This window comes from Symphalangus syndactylus, chromosome 20, assembly GCF_028878055.3.
Source record: "Symphalangus syndactylus isolate Jambi chromosome 20, NHGRI_mSymSyn1-v2.1_pri, whole genome shotgun sequence".
Classification (NCBI taxonomy): domain Eukaryota; kingdom Metazoa; phylum Chordata; class Mammalia; order Primates; family Hylobatidae; genus Symphalangus; species Symphalangus syndactylus.
The window spans coordinates 36,354,260-36,371,104 of NC_072442.2; the positions used below are offsets into that span (position 1 = coordinate 36,354,260).

The window sequence follows — 16,845 nt, forward strand, 5'->3', positions numbered from 1 at the left end:
TTTCCTAACATTGTGCAGCAAACTAGTGTGAGGGTCATGTCAGCTCCCTATTTTCTATCTCTAGTCTGCTGCACTACATGAAGTGGAGCTGAATGCCATTCACCCAAGGAAGCACAAACTCAGGTCCCAAGTTTTCTTGACAGAGCATTTACTTTGGTAATAAAAGAGAGAGACATAAGAGTCAGGAGTGGTGGCGCACCCCTGTGGTTCCCAGCTACTCCTGAGGCTGATGCAAGAGGATCACTTGAGCCCAGGAGTTCGAGGTTGTGGTGTGCTGTGATCATGCTTGTGAATAGCCATTGCACTCCTACCTGGGCAACATAATTAGTCCCTGTCTGTTAAAAAATAAATAGAGACATGAAGGCATGTTTAAATTCCATTTTAAATTTTCTCTTTAATAATTTGGTCCACAGAAAATCTTCATGAAATAGTTCAGCTTCTATTGACCCTTTTCTCCAATTATTTATATTGAAAACAAATAGCCATTAGCAATAAAGAAACATTGTATTCCAACTTTACCATATATGCCTTTGACAGGTAGATAATCCCAGAACCTCTTTGTGATGTTGCAACTAAAGATGAAATATGAAATAACATATAAATGTGAAATATCCAGACACTAATTAACTTTAATTTTTTAAGAGATGGGATCTTGATCTTGCCCAGGCTGGAGGGCAGTTGCTTAATCATAGCTCACTATAACCTGTAATCCCAGCACTTTCAGAGGCCAAGGTAGGAGGATCATTCAAGCCCAGAAGTTTGAGACCAGCCTGGGCAACATAGTGAGACCCTGTCTCTACAAAAAATTTTAAAATTAGCCAGGTATGATGGCACATGCCTGTAGTCCTAGCTACTTGGGAGGGTGAAGCAGGAGGATTGCTTAAGCCCAGGAGTTGGAGGCTACAGTGAGCTGTGATCACACCACTACCACTGCATTCCAGCCTGGGCAACAGAGGGAGACCCTGTCTCTAAATTTTTAAAACTAATAGTTTTCTACACACACACACACACACACACACACACTTCATAGCCTGGGAATAGGTATTTTTGCCAAATTTTAAATAAATGAATCTATTCATTTTTACCTTTTCATCCTTTAATTATTGGATACTGGATGAAAATACCAATATTTGCTTGTTCTTGACCTACACAAATGGTGATTCAATAGGTAACATCATTGTAGGTTATAAAGCATGAGAATATACTAAACCCACCACTCAACCTAAAAATATGACCAATAACTTGGAACTAACCTGTAATGCTTCTCCCCAATCCCTAAGATTTATTTCCCCACTCAGAGGATGATAAATAGCTATTTTGAATTTTATGTTATCATGCACTTGTTTATTATTTGTATGTCTGAATAATATATTGTTTAGGTTACTTGTTTTGGAGCTTTATAAAAATGGTGTCAGACTGTATGTAGTCATCTAAGATTTGCTTTTTCACATTATGTTTCTAAAATTTATATAACTATACTTCATCCATATTTAGTGCTGTATATAATAGTCTTGTGTGAATGTATAATTTATTCATTCTTTTGTTGATGGACATTTATGTTGTTGCTAATATTTTGCTAGTAGAAATAGTGCTCCTGTTGTAAATAAATTTGTAGGCAGTGTCTGTTTTTCCTAGACTGTTTTAATTATATAGAAGTTAAAAAATGTATTTCCCTGGGTTTTACTTTATGTATAGATGAAATGTACAAGAATTGGCACAATCTTTAGTTTTTTATGAAATTTGTTTTTTTAAGAAAAGGATTGACTTTAAAAGTGAGACCCTTTTACAACTTGAAGTTAAGGAGATTATACAGCCTTCCTGAGACATTTTCATGCAGTCATTTATAAAATGACATAAATGTCACAGTCACGTCATCTTCACAGCTTCAGTTCTGAATGAGTCTCCACAGTCAACTTTATAGGCATTAAAAAAAATCTTTAGTTTTTCTCAGAATGGTCTCATTTTAGCATCATCATTTGCAGAGGAAAACAATCCCTTTCTAAGTTAAAAGTTTGGGCTCTGAAGACTCATTTGTGAATGCCATTTAGAATTTATTTTTAATTAAGCGTATTTAATGTTGGTGAGAGGTGCCAGACATTCAGAGCTCTGGAGACTCCAGGCATCTATATATCTACAGAACAAGCCTGGCTCAGACAGTAAAGGTACATTCTCTCTTCTGCTGTGTTCCTGTCTGTGTCCAGAGAGAGGAATTGCCCCAGTGAGAGATGTCACAGCGTTTGGGCCCCACTCATTACCACATGTGCATCTAACCAGCAGAAGGCCCACTGGTAACTATGGTTTGATTATGTGAAATTCAGTTTAGCTCTTCTTGCCAATTCATTTCACCCAGTCTACTAAATTGCCATCAAGTGTTAATGACTTTGGGCTCCTGTCAACCTGGTTTAATTCAAGCTAGGAACCCAGTGCCAAAAGCACTCTCCATTCCCTTCATTGGCCATCCCAGGAGATTCCTGCCTTTCCCTGTGAGAAAGTTGGATTTAATTGGTCTTTTCCTTTTTTTTTTTTTTTTTTTTTTAAATTAGTATTTTGGAGCTATAACTGAGAACAGGCAACTTCTACTTTCGGTGTTAATGTTATATCAAAGAAGTGAGGGTATTAATATGAGAAAGTGGCAGAAGCAAATTAGAGGTTTTATAAAGGACAAGAGAGAATCTCTATGGGATGGTTTGTACTGTGGCCTAGGCTATTAAAATAATGTTATAATCTGGCTCTGATAAATGTGATACTAATGCCAAGTATATTCATAATTGATTAACTTGGCTGCTTCATTGCCCAAGACCGTAACAGCTAGTTTTAAACAAATGAATACATTTCTTGACCTAATAGTAAATATCTCACTCCTGCACAGAAGGAACTACAGGTCATTAACTTTGTCTCTGGGCTTATGACTGCGTTTAAGGGATGACTTGCATCTTGAAGGTTAAAAGAAATCTGGGTTATTAAGGATGTTCCTAAGCTGTTTTTCTCATCTTACTGTTAGGAATAGCAAGAGTGGGGAGCTAATTCTCAAGGTTTGTGAGTTCTGCTTTCAATTTAACTTTTCTAACAGAATGTGATGTAGGAGATGAAGCATAACAACGATTGTTAGGCAGACGACTGATCTGCAGCGTCCTATCTACAGTTGGGCAACTGACATTTATTTTATGATGTTGTATGATTTATAAATCCTTGTATTTGGTACCCTAACAGATTTATCTGAGTTTCACTGACTCACCTAGAAGTTAACTTGGTTTTTTATCTAGGCTGAACTGGTTAAAACATGCTTCTGCTGAAGCCATAGTGGGAAGTTGGGATTCCTTTATAAACCTATTGTCATCATTATCTTCCAAAGCTATAAGTGCATGTGTAGCCACAGCCAGGCATCTTGTATGTCATTATCACAACTGACTAAAAGTATAAAAGTGTGGGATACTCACCCAGTTTTCACTACTAGAAAGATATTCCAAGTCTGGTCCTTACTGACAGTGGGTCAATAATGTCATGTTCATTAAACTAATATTTTTGAAGAAGTGCCAGTTATTTACCAGGCCCTATAGGAGATGCATTTTATGTGCATATTCTTGACCTAACTAAAGTAACTTCTTTTAGGCTTCAGTTATTAGATTTGGCGAGGTGCAGTGGCTCACGCCTATAATCTTTTCACTTTGGGAGGCCAAGGATGGAGGATCACTTTGAGCCCAGGAGTTCAAGATCATCCTGGGCAACATAGTGAGACCTTGTCTCTGTAAACAAATAAAAAATTAGTCAGATATAGTGGCATGCGCCTGTAGTCCCAGCTACTCCAGAGGCTAGAGTAGAAGGATCACTTGAGCCTGGGAGGTCAACGCTGCAGTGAGCCGTGATCATGCTACTGGACTCCATCCTGGGCGACATAGTGAGACTCTGTCTCAAAAAAAAAAAAAAAAAAAGTGATTAGATTCTTGTCTCTAGAGTTTAATTTAAATGGTAGTATTTATAGGAGTTCTTTGTATTGAACTTAAGGCAGAATAAGGTAAATACTTGAGGTTTAACATTTGTATCTGTTAGTTTTGTCTCTCTGGCACCTTTGCCCGGGTTTGTAGTCCAAGGGAGGTGAAGCTTATTAGAAACTGGGGGAAAAGGAGATTTGTGGGGCTCTCTTCCCATTGTCCTGAGATGGTATAGAATAAGTCTGATTGTGACAGAAAAGGAGTTACTTGATCCAGGGATAAAGCCTTGATTTGTGGAGGTGGTTTCAAGATAATATGATTAATATTAGTATCTGAATATACTACAGCAGTGAGGTAAAGGTCATCTCTCTATCTGCTGGCTGAAAAATTCCTGGTAACAAAAGCTTGGCTTGTGTTTCCTTGTCTTTCACAGGTGAGTGTTGTGCAAGATTCTGTCAACATTTCTGGCCAGAATACCATGAACATGGTAAAGGTTCCTGAGTGCCGATTGGCAGATGAATTAGGAGGACTGTGGGAGAATTCCCGGTTCACAGACTGCTGCTTGTGTGTTGCTGGCCAGGAATTCCAGGCCCACAAAGCTATCTTAGCAGGTTGGTATTTATTCATGAGGAATTTTATAGTTTTAGTGAAATAAGGAAAAACAAGTGATTGCATAATCACCTTTTGAACAACTTCAACTTTTTGAACTCAACTACAAAACAAGCTGCAGCTAAATATGTCTTTGTATTCTGGTAACAATGCTCAGAACCAAAAAAGCTGCTCTCTAAAATGACATTTCTGTTTTTCCTCTCTGTAGTGGACCTAGGCCATCATTTTCAAGGCATGGATGATAATGTACAAAGGTATTGAATGCCTTTGCCCCTAGAGAGTAGATGTCAGAGCACCGGTTAAGAGCAGGTATCAACCCCTAGATAAGGGTTTAGGATGTAATGGAGAGGATTCTATACTCAGGACTAAATGCCATCTAGCCAGTCCTCAGCTCTGGAGGGGTTAGCCCTCTTTTCAATTTAAACATACTAGAAGAATGAAACTCTTGCCCCTGACATGGAGGATCAGGTCTTGCTCTAATAGGCCCATGGTTTTCAAGACCAGGGAGATTGACACCAAGGAGGAACTGATGAGGAAGGACTGACTTCACCGCCCAGGGAAGGGTAACAATCACCGCATACTTCTCTTAAGACCATAAGACCTAACAGGAAATTGCGAGAACCTTCAAGTAACACTTCTTACTAAGACCCTCTGCTCTGTCATTCTAAAGTACACACCTGGTAAAACCTCAAACTGCCTCAGTCTAAACATTTACCTGTTCCTCTCACAACTGGCTGTTACTGTATAATACTCAAGGAAGTCACAGGCGCGGTGGCTCATGCCTGTCATCCCAGCACTTTGGGAGGCTGAGGCGGGTAGATCACCTGAAGTCAGGAGTTCGAGACCAGCCTGGTCAACATGGCGAAACCCCCATCTTTACTAAAAATACAAAAATTAGCTGGGCATTGTGGCACGCGCCTGTAATCCCAGCTATTCCAGAGGCTGAGACAGGAGAATCGCTTGAACCCCGGAGGCGGAGGTTGCAGTGAGCCGAGATCATGCCACTGCATTCCAGCCTGGGCAACAGAGCAAGACTCCATCTCGGGGGGAAAAAAAAAACAAAACTCGAGAAAGTCTATAACTCTTTGGTTAGTGTCTCCACACTTAGCTAGGCCCTCAACACCGCCAATAGTTTTTCTACAGATGTTTAGGCAACTCCCTTTCTTAACAATAGCTGTCAATCAAACCTTAACCACTCTTTAACTCCTTCCAAACTCCTAAAAGATTAACCTTGCCTACTTCCTCCAAGAGAAAAAGAGGCCTTTTTGTAGGAACTTCCTTAACTCTTGCTTCTCACCTCACCTGCATTCTCAGTAGAGGTGTTCTTCCTCGTGGACAAAGCAGACTTTTTTTCTACCTCTGCTCTGTTTTATATCCCATCTTGCCTTCTCAGAAACCTTACTCTACCAGTTATACCCTTGCTGTCTATCTAGTGTCTTCACTATCTCTCTGTTATTGCCTCTTCACCTTCAGCCTGTAAACAGGCTCCAAGCTTCTCCCTCTAGTTATTCTCTCTCTCTCTCTTTTCCCCAGAACTGAGTTTCTTGAGTTAGCATATTCACTTTCTACTTCCTTTCCTCCCACTTATCCTCAGTTCACCTCCATGCTATGAAAGCAGTTTTTCAAAATTACATGATCTACTAGTTCCTAAATTTGAAGGACTTTAGTTCTTATACTAGGACTCCTCTCTCCTGGTTCTCTGGTTGCTTCTGATGTGTGGTCTCCTTACTTCTTCCTCACCCATCCCTTTATACATTGGTGAGCCCTGAGGATCTGCTTCAGTTCCGTTTTCATTCCACTTCTCCCTGAGTGATTTCATTTATTCCCGTTGCATCAGCTGCTGCCTATTTACCGAGGACCCTCAAGACCTGGCTGCTTTGGACCCTTCCTTCTTTATGAAAAGCGCCAGGCCTTTAGTCTTTAATTTCTGAAATATATTTATTTAGTTCTCTATGGTCTATAACCCTTCTGAAATAAGAACAATGAGAATTGATATCCTTTTGGTATAAATTAAAATACTGAAGTTCAGAGGGTTAAATGATTTGCTCAAGAATATGTGGTTAGAAAATGGCAGAGCTAGGCCAGGTGCAGTGGCTCATGCCTGTAATCCCAGCACTTTGGGAGGCAGAGGTGTGCAGATCACTTGAGGTCAGGAGTTCAACACCAACCTGGCCAACATAGTAAAACCCTATCTCTACTAAAAATATAAAAATTAGCCAGGCGTGGTTGTGGGTACCTGTAATCCCAGCTACTTGGGAGGCTGAGGCAGGAGAATTGCTTGAACTCAGGAGGCAGACATTGCAGTGAGCCGACATCACACCACTGCACTCCACTTTAGCCTAGGCAACAGAGCAAGACTTTGTCTCAGAAAAAAAAAAAAAAAAAAAAATGGCAGAGCTAAAATTAGTGCTTTCTGACATAAACTATAGGCCAAAAATTCCAGTTCTCTGTTAGCTCAAAGCCCTTCTATATCTATATATATCTTGTCCATTCTTTCACTCTTAGGTAATCGTTGGATCTCAGCTTTCACCAGAACCCCTGATTTATTTGACAACATGAACAAATTTGAGTTCTTAGCCATTCTGTTACTTTTCATGGTTGAGATTATTATTTTTCATGGTGTTCATTGGACTAGAATGAGCATGAGTTGGAGCACTGTTTCTCAACCTTCATTATCCCTGCCTCTAAGGAGAAAAACTAAATTTAAATTCTCCCTGATGAGAGAAATAAAATACTAAGGAAGAAGATTTTATTAGGTAGGGTTGTGCTTTAAAGGGACACAAATCATTATAATATCTAAAGTTTCTTTCCCCCCCCACCCCCACCTCTTTGGGGCAATATCATCTCTGTTAGGAATGCATAGCTTAGAAAAACAGACAGTTTGCCATAGATGAGCATGCGCTTCATCTGGTTAGTGGATGCCATTGAGCCCAGTTCTTGACCTTCTTCCTGTGCGGTCCCTGGAGGTGCAGAAAATAGAGTGTCAGTTCCAACAAAAACATAGGTATTAGAACACCCTGCTTGATCATAAGCGACCTTACATTTGAACCCCAAATCTATACAGAGAACATAGCATTATCATCCAACATAGATAAGTAATTTTCTTGAAATGTGAATGGTTGGAGTAGAACCAATAAGTTATTTTGGAAGTAGTGGTTTCTTATTTTCCTTTATGTATTATAATTAGTTACTTATTGTTATAATATATGAAGAAAGGAATTTTGTAATTCTGATGTAAGTTGAGGCGGAGGCCTTTCCTATAGCAGTAGGATAGGAAAGAAAATGATCTCTCCCTCATGACTGGCAACAGCTGAGAGATTTCACTGTGATAGCCTTATCTGTTTGTTTCTCTTTGACTTTGTAGCTCGTTCTCCGGTTTTTAGTGCCATGTTTGAACATGAAATGGAGGAGAGCAAAAAGGTATGTAACAAGATGAAGGCATGTCTGTTTAGCCAGGTATCTAGAGTCGGATAATTTCCCACTTTAGCTGCAGATTCATTTTCCTAATTACTTTTTTCTCACTAAAATGGAGTATGAGTCCCTAAACTCCTTCTGAGAGCAGAGAGAAGTGGTATAGAAGTATTATGGGTAAAGCAGATTGACTTATTAAATGAGGCTGATCATCCACACAGTTTTGGGTAAGGGTATTTAGACATGTTTTTACTCAGAAAACTGAGGAAGAGAAAGGTGAAAAAATTGAAGAGTTGTTTTGCTGTTATGTTTGAGAAAACAAAGATGGAACATGTGATGGGCAAAAAGGCTATTATAATCAAGCCAGGCAAAGAAATTTTCCAATAATGTTAGATTTTAAATGATACAAGGAAGGTCCTCTTCTCACTAGAGCTTAAAATCATGAAAATAGTTTAGTTTAGGGATTTTGTTCTGTTGGAATGTTTCTCATATTCAGTTTTTCTGGCATAGAATCGAGTTGAAATCAATGATGTGGAGCCTGAAGTTTTTAAGGAAATGATGTGCTTCATTTACACGGGGAAGGCTCCAAACCTCGACAAAATGGCTGATGATTTGCTGGCAGCTGCTGACAAGGTAAGATAATAATAGAAAAATAATCAGGACTAGGAGTTATTGTGACTTCTTGTGTTTCATGAACAGGCTTCTATGTTGCATTGTGGGTAAAATGAGCATATATCCTGGTTTGGCCAAGACAGTCCTGGTTTACACATACTATTCCAACACAATTATTAATAGTGCACTTTTTATTCTCAAAAGTGTCCTGTTTTGAATAGTAAACTATATGATCACCTAACTATGGGAAAGAAGGATAAGTTTGACTTTTACCTCTCCTCTTTTTTCCATCTCAAATTTAACCACAGTGATAGTAAAGATTCAAATAATACTAACATTTGGATTGTGCTTTATAATTTACAAAATGTTTTTGAGTTTATTAACGTATTTAAACTTTATCAGTAAAACAGCCCTTTGTATCCATGTGGACTCAACCAACCTCAGATCACAAATATTTGAGAAAAAAGAAACAAGAGGCCAGGCACAGTGGCTCATGCCTGTAATCCCAGCACTTATCGGAGGCCGAGGCAGGTGGATCACCTAAGCTCGGGAGTTCGAGACCAGCCTGGGCAACATGGCGAAACCCCATCTCTACTAAAAAATACAAAAATTAGCCAGGCATGATGGTGCACGCTTGTAGTCCCAGCTACTCGGGAGGCTGAAGCAAGAGAATCGCTTGAACCCGGGAGGCGGAGGTTCCAATGAGCTGAGATCATGCCACTCCAGCCTGGGCAACAGAGCAAGACTCTGTCTCCAAGAAAAAAAAAAAAGAAACAAGAAAAACAGGCTGGGCACAGTGGTGCTGGGTGCGTGGTGCCTCCAGCCTATAATCCCAGCACTTGGGGAGGCCAAGGAGGAAGGATCGCTTGAGCCCAGGAGTTCAAGACCAGCCCGGGCAACATAGACTCCATCCCTACAAAAATAAAAATAAAAAAATTTAGCCAGGTGTGGTGGTGCACGCCCATAGTCCCAGCTACTTGAGAAGCTGAGGTGGGAGGATCACTTGAGCCCAGGAGGTTGAGGCCACAGTGAGCCATGATTGCACCATTGCACTCCAGCCTGGGTGACAGAACGAGACCTTGTTTCAAAAAAATAAATAAAAAAAAATACAAATAAAAAACTAAAGTAGTATAACAACTATTTACATAGCATTTATATTGTATTAATTAGTATGGATAATATAGGGCTAATTTAAGGTATACAGGAGGATATACATAAAGATACAGGGAAATACTGTCTATTTATTTGTTTGTTTATTTTTTTGAGAAGGGAGTCTTGCTTTTGTCACCCAGGCTGGAGTGCAATGGCACGATCTCGGCTCACTGCAACCTCTGCCTCCCGGGTTCAAGTGATTCTCCTGCCTCAGCCTTCCGAATAGCTGGGATTACAGGCGCTCGCCACCACCCCTGGCTAATTTTTGTATTTTAAGTAGAGATGGGGTTTCACCACGTTGGTCAGTCTGGTCTCAAACTCCTGACCTCAAGTGATCCGCCCACCTCGGCCTCCCAAAGTGCTGGGATTACAGGTGTGAGCCACTGCACCTGGTCTATTTATTTACTTTTTGAGACAGAGTCTCACTCTATTGCCCAGGCTGGAGTGCAGTGGCGCAATCTCAGCTCACTGCACCCTCCGCCTCCCAGGTTCAAGCAGTTCTGCTGCCTCAGCCTCCCGAGTAGCTGAGATTACAGGCATGCACCACCACACCCAGCTAATTGTTGTATATGTTGTAGAGACAGGGTTTCACCATGTTGGCCAGGCTGGTCTCGAACTCCTGACCTCAAGTGGTCCGCCCACCTCAGCCTCCCAAAATGCTGAGATTATGAGTGTGAGCCACCATGCCTGGCCAATACTGTCAATTTATATAAGGGACTTGAGCATTCACAGATTTTGGTATTTGCGGGGCCCTGGACCCAGTCCCCCAAGGATAGTGAGGCATGGCTGTAATCTTTTACCTAGTGTCCTGGTTAGCATTTTCAACTTTTACCTAAGTAGTTATTGAAATAAACAGTATTTCTTCAAAATTATGAGAGAATTAATAGCTTAATAGTGGAATAAATTATACTTCATGACACATTTCAATTTGAGAAGTATTAAAGTGTGGAAATAAAAATGCAGATCTTAGAATCAAAGACATATGATGATTACCTAAAATAATTTGGTCAGTGATTCCCAAAATAAGGTGAAATATCAACAGATACTAGGTTGGTGGGAAAGTCTTATGAAAAATACTGAGTTTAACCAAGACAAATAGTTGCTATCTTACTGCAGGATTTCTCAGAACATGTAGCATATTAATGTTACTGTGAATTTTCTAACAGGAATTATGATAGACAGCATTTCTCCAATTTAGTTAACCCTGGAATCCTTTTTCTCAAGGATCACCTGCAAGATTAGTGGTCCCCAACACACATTGGGAAACGGACTTTCATTGTTTAGGTACATCAGAGAGAGAACTCAATGGTCTGCCCTTGTAGGCCCTGCGGTCTGGGCCTTGCATTATGACCCAACATGACCTGTGGGGAAGGGTGAAAGAATTGGTGTTTACCCTGTGGGAGCTTTTCCTGTGTTGGGGGACAAGTGGAGTTGGCGTGAGGGTGGGAAAAGGGCATAGATCCTGCCAGCAGTAGACCCTGTGAGAAAGAGGGTTCTCTGCCAAAAGCACCTCCTTTTCCTGCTGTGATGCTGCAATACCCATTGGAGGGAAAAGTGGGCTCTGGTCTAAGGACACAAGAGCCTTCCAGGGTTTGCCCATGGGATAGTCTCCTACCTTCCTTTGTGCCTGAGGATGGAGGAAAGTGTCTGTGTTTATAGTGGAGGTTTTATCTTTATTGATCAGCTTTTGGAGTGTATGTAGAGGATGGGGCAAGTAAATGCAATCAGTGCTCCTGATGGAGAAGATTGGAATAATAACCATATCCTTCTTGTCACTTTTCAAGACTTTATGAGTACAGTGAAGCAATGTGAAAATTGCATACCCTTCCAGTCTACCTCAATTCTGACCAGGGGAAACTTGCTTTTAATGGAGACAGTAAGAAAATATTCACTGCAAGCTCTGGGAAAGTAGAAGACACAATCCAATAACTGCCTTTTATAAAGTTAATTACGATTCTGCCTGATCTGTGCTCTGATTTTTAAGGAAGTGGTGACTTGTACTTATACACATCATGTGTTTATCCTCTCATCTTCTAGATTCCATAAGGATAAGTATTGCAAGGCCCACTTTTTAGACAGAAATACTAAGGCTCAGAGTTGTATATCCACAGAGCCAAGATTAAACTTCTGCTGTGTCCCTGAGTTTTCATTCTTGCTCCCTAGCCAGAAAACCTACTGGTAACCTACTGTAAGTACACAGAGCATGGTGATCAGCCTGAACTGCCATTTCAAGGATAGCATTTCAGCACAATGTGTTAACTTGTAGTTTTGAAAGATAAAGCTGTTGAATCACAGCAGTGCTTTAAATTTATGAATGAGAAGTAATTGAAGGGTGCATTTTCAAATTCCATTCAGAATTTCCCACTAGACAGTTTTTGCTCCAAGCCTATTTGAAAACATTTTTACCTTTACACCTCTTCGTGAGTTTTAGGAAAACAGAATAAGAAATCTTTCATGGAAGGATCTAAACATATAGAATTTACCCAAGAGACTGAAACAGCTTCTTCTAAGCTTTTCCAGTCTCCTGGGGACATGTGTAATTAGACCAAAAACAAAACAAAACTCGTCGGCTAGGCCTGGGAGACACAATTTCCATCTCTTGGGTAAGTACTGCCATTAGGCAGGTTTTTCAGAAGCATAATTAAGAAAAAACTTTGTCCCCAAGGGACAAGAATGGCTACTTTTGTCTAATTATGCAATAGGGATCAGAGCTATTCACAGTAAAAGTCCTTTTAAAAGAATGTATTGAGAAAGGATAAGAGGAATCGTCTGGGCAGCACTGTATAAAAAACTGAACATTTCAGCCTTTTAAAACAAAAACGGCAACTTCATTTCTTGCTTATCTAATGTTATTCCTGTTTTCCATGGAAACTGTTTTCCAGTTACTCAAATGTAAAAAATTAAAGCTGCACCAAAACCAATAAAACCTCTCTTTTTGCTGCAGGAGATCACAGTGCCAGCAGATATGCCTCCTCACCCAGAATTCATAACAATGAAATTGTCCGGGTTTGATTGCCATGATTCACCCTGAAGGGGCATTGTGTCATTGAGTTCTGGGGCCTTCAAGCTGGGGCCTATAAGGAGACTGTGCATAGCCTCAAAGCAAACTGTTTTCCTGTGAACTGATTAATGACATTTTATTTTGTGCCTCCTTGTATTTCTTTCCTCTTTCCTATCCCTGAAGTTCCTAGTAAGTTCATAATCTCATATTAGAGAACAAGTGGTAGAGTTGTATCAGAACCAATCGAGTAGATCAGATGTGCCCAGCATTAACCTAGGCTTTCCATTTCAAGAACATTTATGCCCTTTTCTTAGAAAATACAGGTTTTTAAACTGAAACTGCATTTAGGCTCTCTGCCACTTTGTCCTTTTACCCTGAGAAGCTTAACCTCAACCCCAATAAAATAAGACTCTATTTATCCTTCTCTATTTAAAAGGAGGCCTTTAGTTGACCCTCATTCAGAAACAAATAGTGGCAGAGGTGCTGGTAAAAGTCACCACAGGGCTCCTTTTCACAGCCTGATGGGCCAGTTGGGATATCTTGCTGGGCTAGTGACAATGCTTAAGTCAAAAAGACTGTGCTTCACCCTCTTCTGGCTCTAACTAAGGGGATTGCAGTAAATAAGGGATTCCACAGGGTAAACACCAATTCTTTCACCCTTCCCCACGGGTCGTGTTTCCACAGACCGCAGGGCCTAGAAGGGCAGACCATTGAGTTGCCCCGTTGACATGAAGCAGACTGATGCCTCACTGTAATTTTAAGTGGTGAAGGTTTAAGAACAGCTTTCATCACAGTGAGGAGGAGAGTAAACTTCAGGATGCAGATCTACCCTGTAATTGCCATTTTTCTAATAGGGTAGACTTTAGAACTCTTAATGGCAGCTTTCCAAGTTATTTTAGCTGTTTACATTTCAAGCTTAAACATCTAACCTTCAGAAATGGTTATGTTTTATCATTGCAGTAGTAGCTTTTCATGGTCTGTGCAGTTCTGTTCAAGTATCTAGTTAATATGATGGTATAGCTAAAGAAAACAGCTTCAGTAGTGGTCAGTCCAGAGATATTGCTGCTCTGACGACAGCAGTGCTTGTGTTTTACAGTATGCCCTGGAGCGTTTAAAGGTCATGTGTGAGGATGCCCTCTGCAGTAACCTGTCCGTGGAGAATGCTGCAGAAATTCTCATCCTGGCTGACCTCCACAGCGCAGATCAGTTGAAAACTCAGGCAGTGGATTTCATCAACTAGTGAGTTGGCATCTTCAAAGTTCTTCTTTCAGAATAGTTGGATAGCTGAAGAAATGAGAAAGACTTTGAATTAGTGGGTAAAGCAGGCAAGTAGCTTCATTAACCTTTTGGCAGTAAGTATAGAGTTTTCATCTTTTCCTTCAATTGACCGTATGGAATTGACTTCATGGGTTGAATCCTATTGGTGAGTAAAGTGTTTTACTTCCTCATAGTGAATCGAAGTGATGAAAATAACTTGCTGGCCTGAAAAAGCTGTGTGCCCCAAATGATAGTGTATTTACTTCACACTCAGTGACTTAATAAAAGACATGTAGATTTCTAGGAGGATAGAGATATGTTTATGAGTTGGTAAAATGTACCTCATGTTCGGTTGTAGAATGAGGGAAAGAGAAGGGATCATCAGTAGCTGGTTTCATAACACTGTCTTGAGAAAGAAATGTTCATTCCACTAGGTCTGTTCCTTCATCTTAAGTGACAAATGACCTGGCAATACTACTTTCTGAAATAATAATATGGAATAATGATATGAAATAATATGAATAATAATATGAAAGATAGGTTGTAACTACAACCCATCTTTCAGTGGGACATGCTCTACTCCCTTGCCCCATGGAGAGAGCAAAAGCTGGAAAAAACCCAAAGAAGAAAAGCCCTCACAACAGCAGTTCTGGGGCAAGACAGATCTGAGACATTCCAGGTGGATGAGTGAACAATATTCAACATAGAAAATTCCCAAAGACAGGAAATAACATCCTGTAGGTCTAGTTGTAGAATTATTTTCTAAGGAGTGATCAAGTGAGGCAGAAGAGGGAGGGGAGAGACCCATCAGTGTGAGTTCCTTTGAGTGCTTACTGTGTGCTGGACACTTGCTTGGTGCTTTTAAGATATTAACCATTGAATGAAGTATGGTTATCTTCCCCTCTTTTTTGATAATCAAGTAGGCCCCGGGCTCTGATCTGCCCTGTGGTTAAAGGCTGGTGAGTGGCAAAGCCAGGCAGAAGCTCAGGGCTTCTGGCCAAGGGAGCCTACGCTCCTTATTATGACTGGCATCACCAGTGAATATAAGGAACATAGGCAGTGTTGAGGGCCTGGAGAACATTCCGCTTTTTATTTTTGAGAATATAGTGGCTCAAAGTCCTGGTTTTCAGATGACAACAGCCACAGGCAAGTCACCAGTCTGCGCATTGTCTAACAAGCAAATTCTCATGCATATTAAGGGTTCTTCTGTTTCTTGCATTGACACCCTTTATACCTAACACTGGAAAATTAGGCTATCTAGGTGGCTGTTGAATTCATCCCTTGCTCACTCCCTTTGGTAACCCATTTCTCCACATTTCTCCTAGTCATGCTTCGGATGTCTTGGAGACCTCTGGGTGGAAGTCAATGGTGGTGTCACATCCCCACTTGGTGGCTGAGGCATACCGCTCTCTGGCTTCAGCACAGTGCCCTTTTCTGGGACCCCCACGCAAACGCCTGAAGCAATCCTAAGATCCTGCTTGTTGTAAGACTCCGTTTAATTTCCAGAAGCAGCAGCCACTGTTGCTGCCACTGACCACCAGGTAGACAGCGCAATCTGTGGAGCTTTTACTCTGTCGTGAGGGGAAGAGACTGCATTGTGGCCCCAGACTTTTAAAACAGCACTAAATAACTTGGGGGAAACGGGGGGAGGGAAGGGCCCAGGACTCGGAGCTATTCAACCTAATGAAAACCCTGTTGCTGCGTCACTGTGTTCCCTTTGGCCTGGCCGAGTTTGATACTTTGGGGATTCAGTTTAGGCGCTGGCCGGAGGACATCCCAGCGGTGGTACTTTGGAGAAACCTGTCTGCATCTGACTGAGCAGAACAAATCGTCAGGTGCCTGGAGCAAAAAGGAAAAAAAAAAAAAAAAAAGGACATTGAGTTTTAACAGAAGGGAAAAGGAAAGAAGAAAAGATTTTTGCAGAATTTCTCAAAAATCAGTTTGTGGATTCCAGTAGTATTTATATTGAGAGAAACAAATTTTAGTCCTTCCAACTGTGCTAAAACTTGGATATTTGTGAAAACTCCTTACCACCATACAAGCATCAGAAGAGCTCTCTTGTTGTTAGCACTTATTGTTTGTTTGCAAGAACAGAATACATCCTTTTATCCTTTTATGAAAAATGACAAGTGAAGGCAAAAGGGGAAGGTTATTTGATCTGGAAGATGAGTGTTCTGATATGGTGGCTTTTGCAAAAATCTTTATTATTGGTGTTGAAAACTGGAAAAAATAACTCATCCAGAATTCGTACTGTCTTGACAAGAACTATGGTTCTCTGTTTTTAGATATTGTGGAAAATGTTTTTGGGCATTTTTCTCTGATTTTATTTCTTCTCCCCCACCCCATTTTCTAAAAAACAAAACAAAACAAAAAAACACAAAACAAAAACAGAACAAAAGAAGAGAGAAGGAAATTTTATTAATTAAAAATGCTGTGTGATAAAATCCCAGCCCAGATTGCTCAGCTGTTTGTACCTGACTTGCTGCCTGCATAGGAGCCAGTTCTGTTCCTTTTGACTAGCCCCTCTTCCTCCAGGGGAGAACTTCCAAATGTTAATTTTTTCTTTTTGAAAATATAAATAATTACTATTTTGTACTGTGTGGTATCTCTGGTCTTTTGTTTCACTCACCCTGCCTTGTCTCTTGGGTCTGAGTCCCTTGCTTAAAGGATTTTGAAGTCCTAGTTTTTAGCTTGCAGAGATTATGTCTGAAATGTCTAATGAGCCGTAGGGATTTGTTGAGACTCCATAATCTCAAGTTTTCTTTGTGAGCTATCAGCATCTGCCAGTCTCTTGTCCTCCCTGAGTATCTCACAGTCCATATCCTGATGACAGATCAGGCCCCTACCTCTGCCAAGGCAAGTAATGGTAGTGGG

The 16,845-nt window shown here is 40.6% G+C and overlaps 1 protein-coding gene across 5 annotated transcripts in view; it reads left to right on the forward strand.

Moving 5' to 3' along the window:
• SPOP (speckle type BTB/POZ protein) overlaps nt 1–16,566 on the forward strand; it is an 83,182-nt gene extending 66,616 nt beyond the window's left edge. For all 5 annotated transcript variants that reach the window (XM_055258147.2, XM_055258146.2, XM_055258148.2 and 2 more), the window contains 5 exons: nt 4,363–4,540; nt 7,903–7,958; nt 8,460–8,582; nt 13,811–13,953; nt 15,297–16,566. In XM_055258147.2, the coding sequence (XP_055114122.1) occupies nt 4,363–4,540; nt 7,903–7,958; nt 8,460–8,582; nt 13,811–13,953; nt 15,297–15,441 (645 nt within the window). In that variant the 3' untranslated portion in view covers nt 15,442–16,566. The remainder of the gene's footprint in view (nt 1–4,362; nt 4,541–7,902; nt 7,959–8,459; nt 8,583–13,810; nt 13,954–15,296) is intronic.
• The last annotated feature ends 279 nt before the right edge of the window (nt 16,567–16,845 follow it).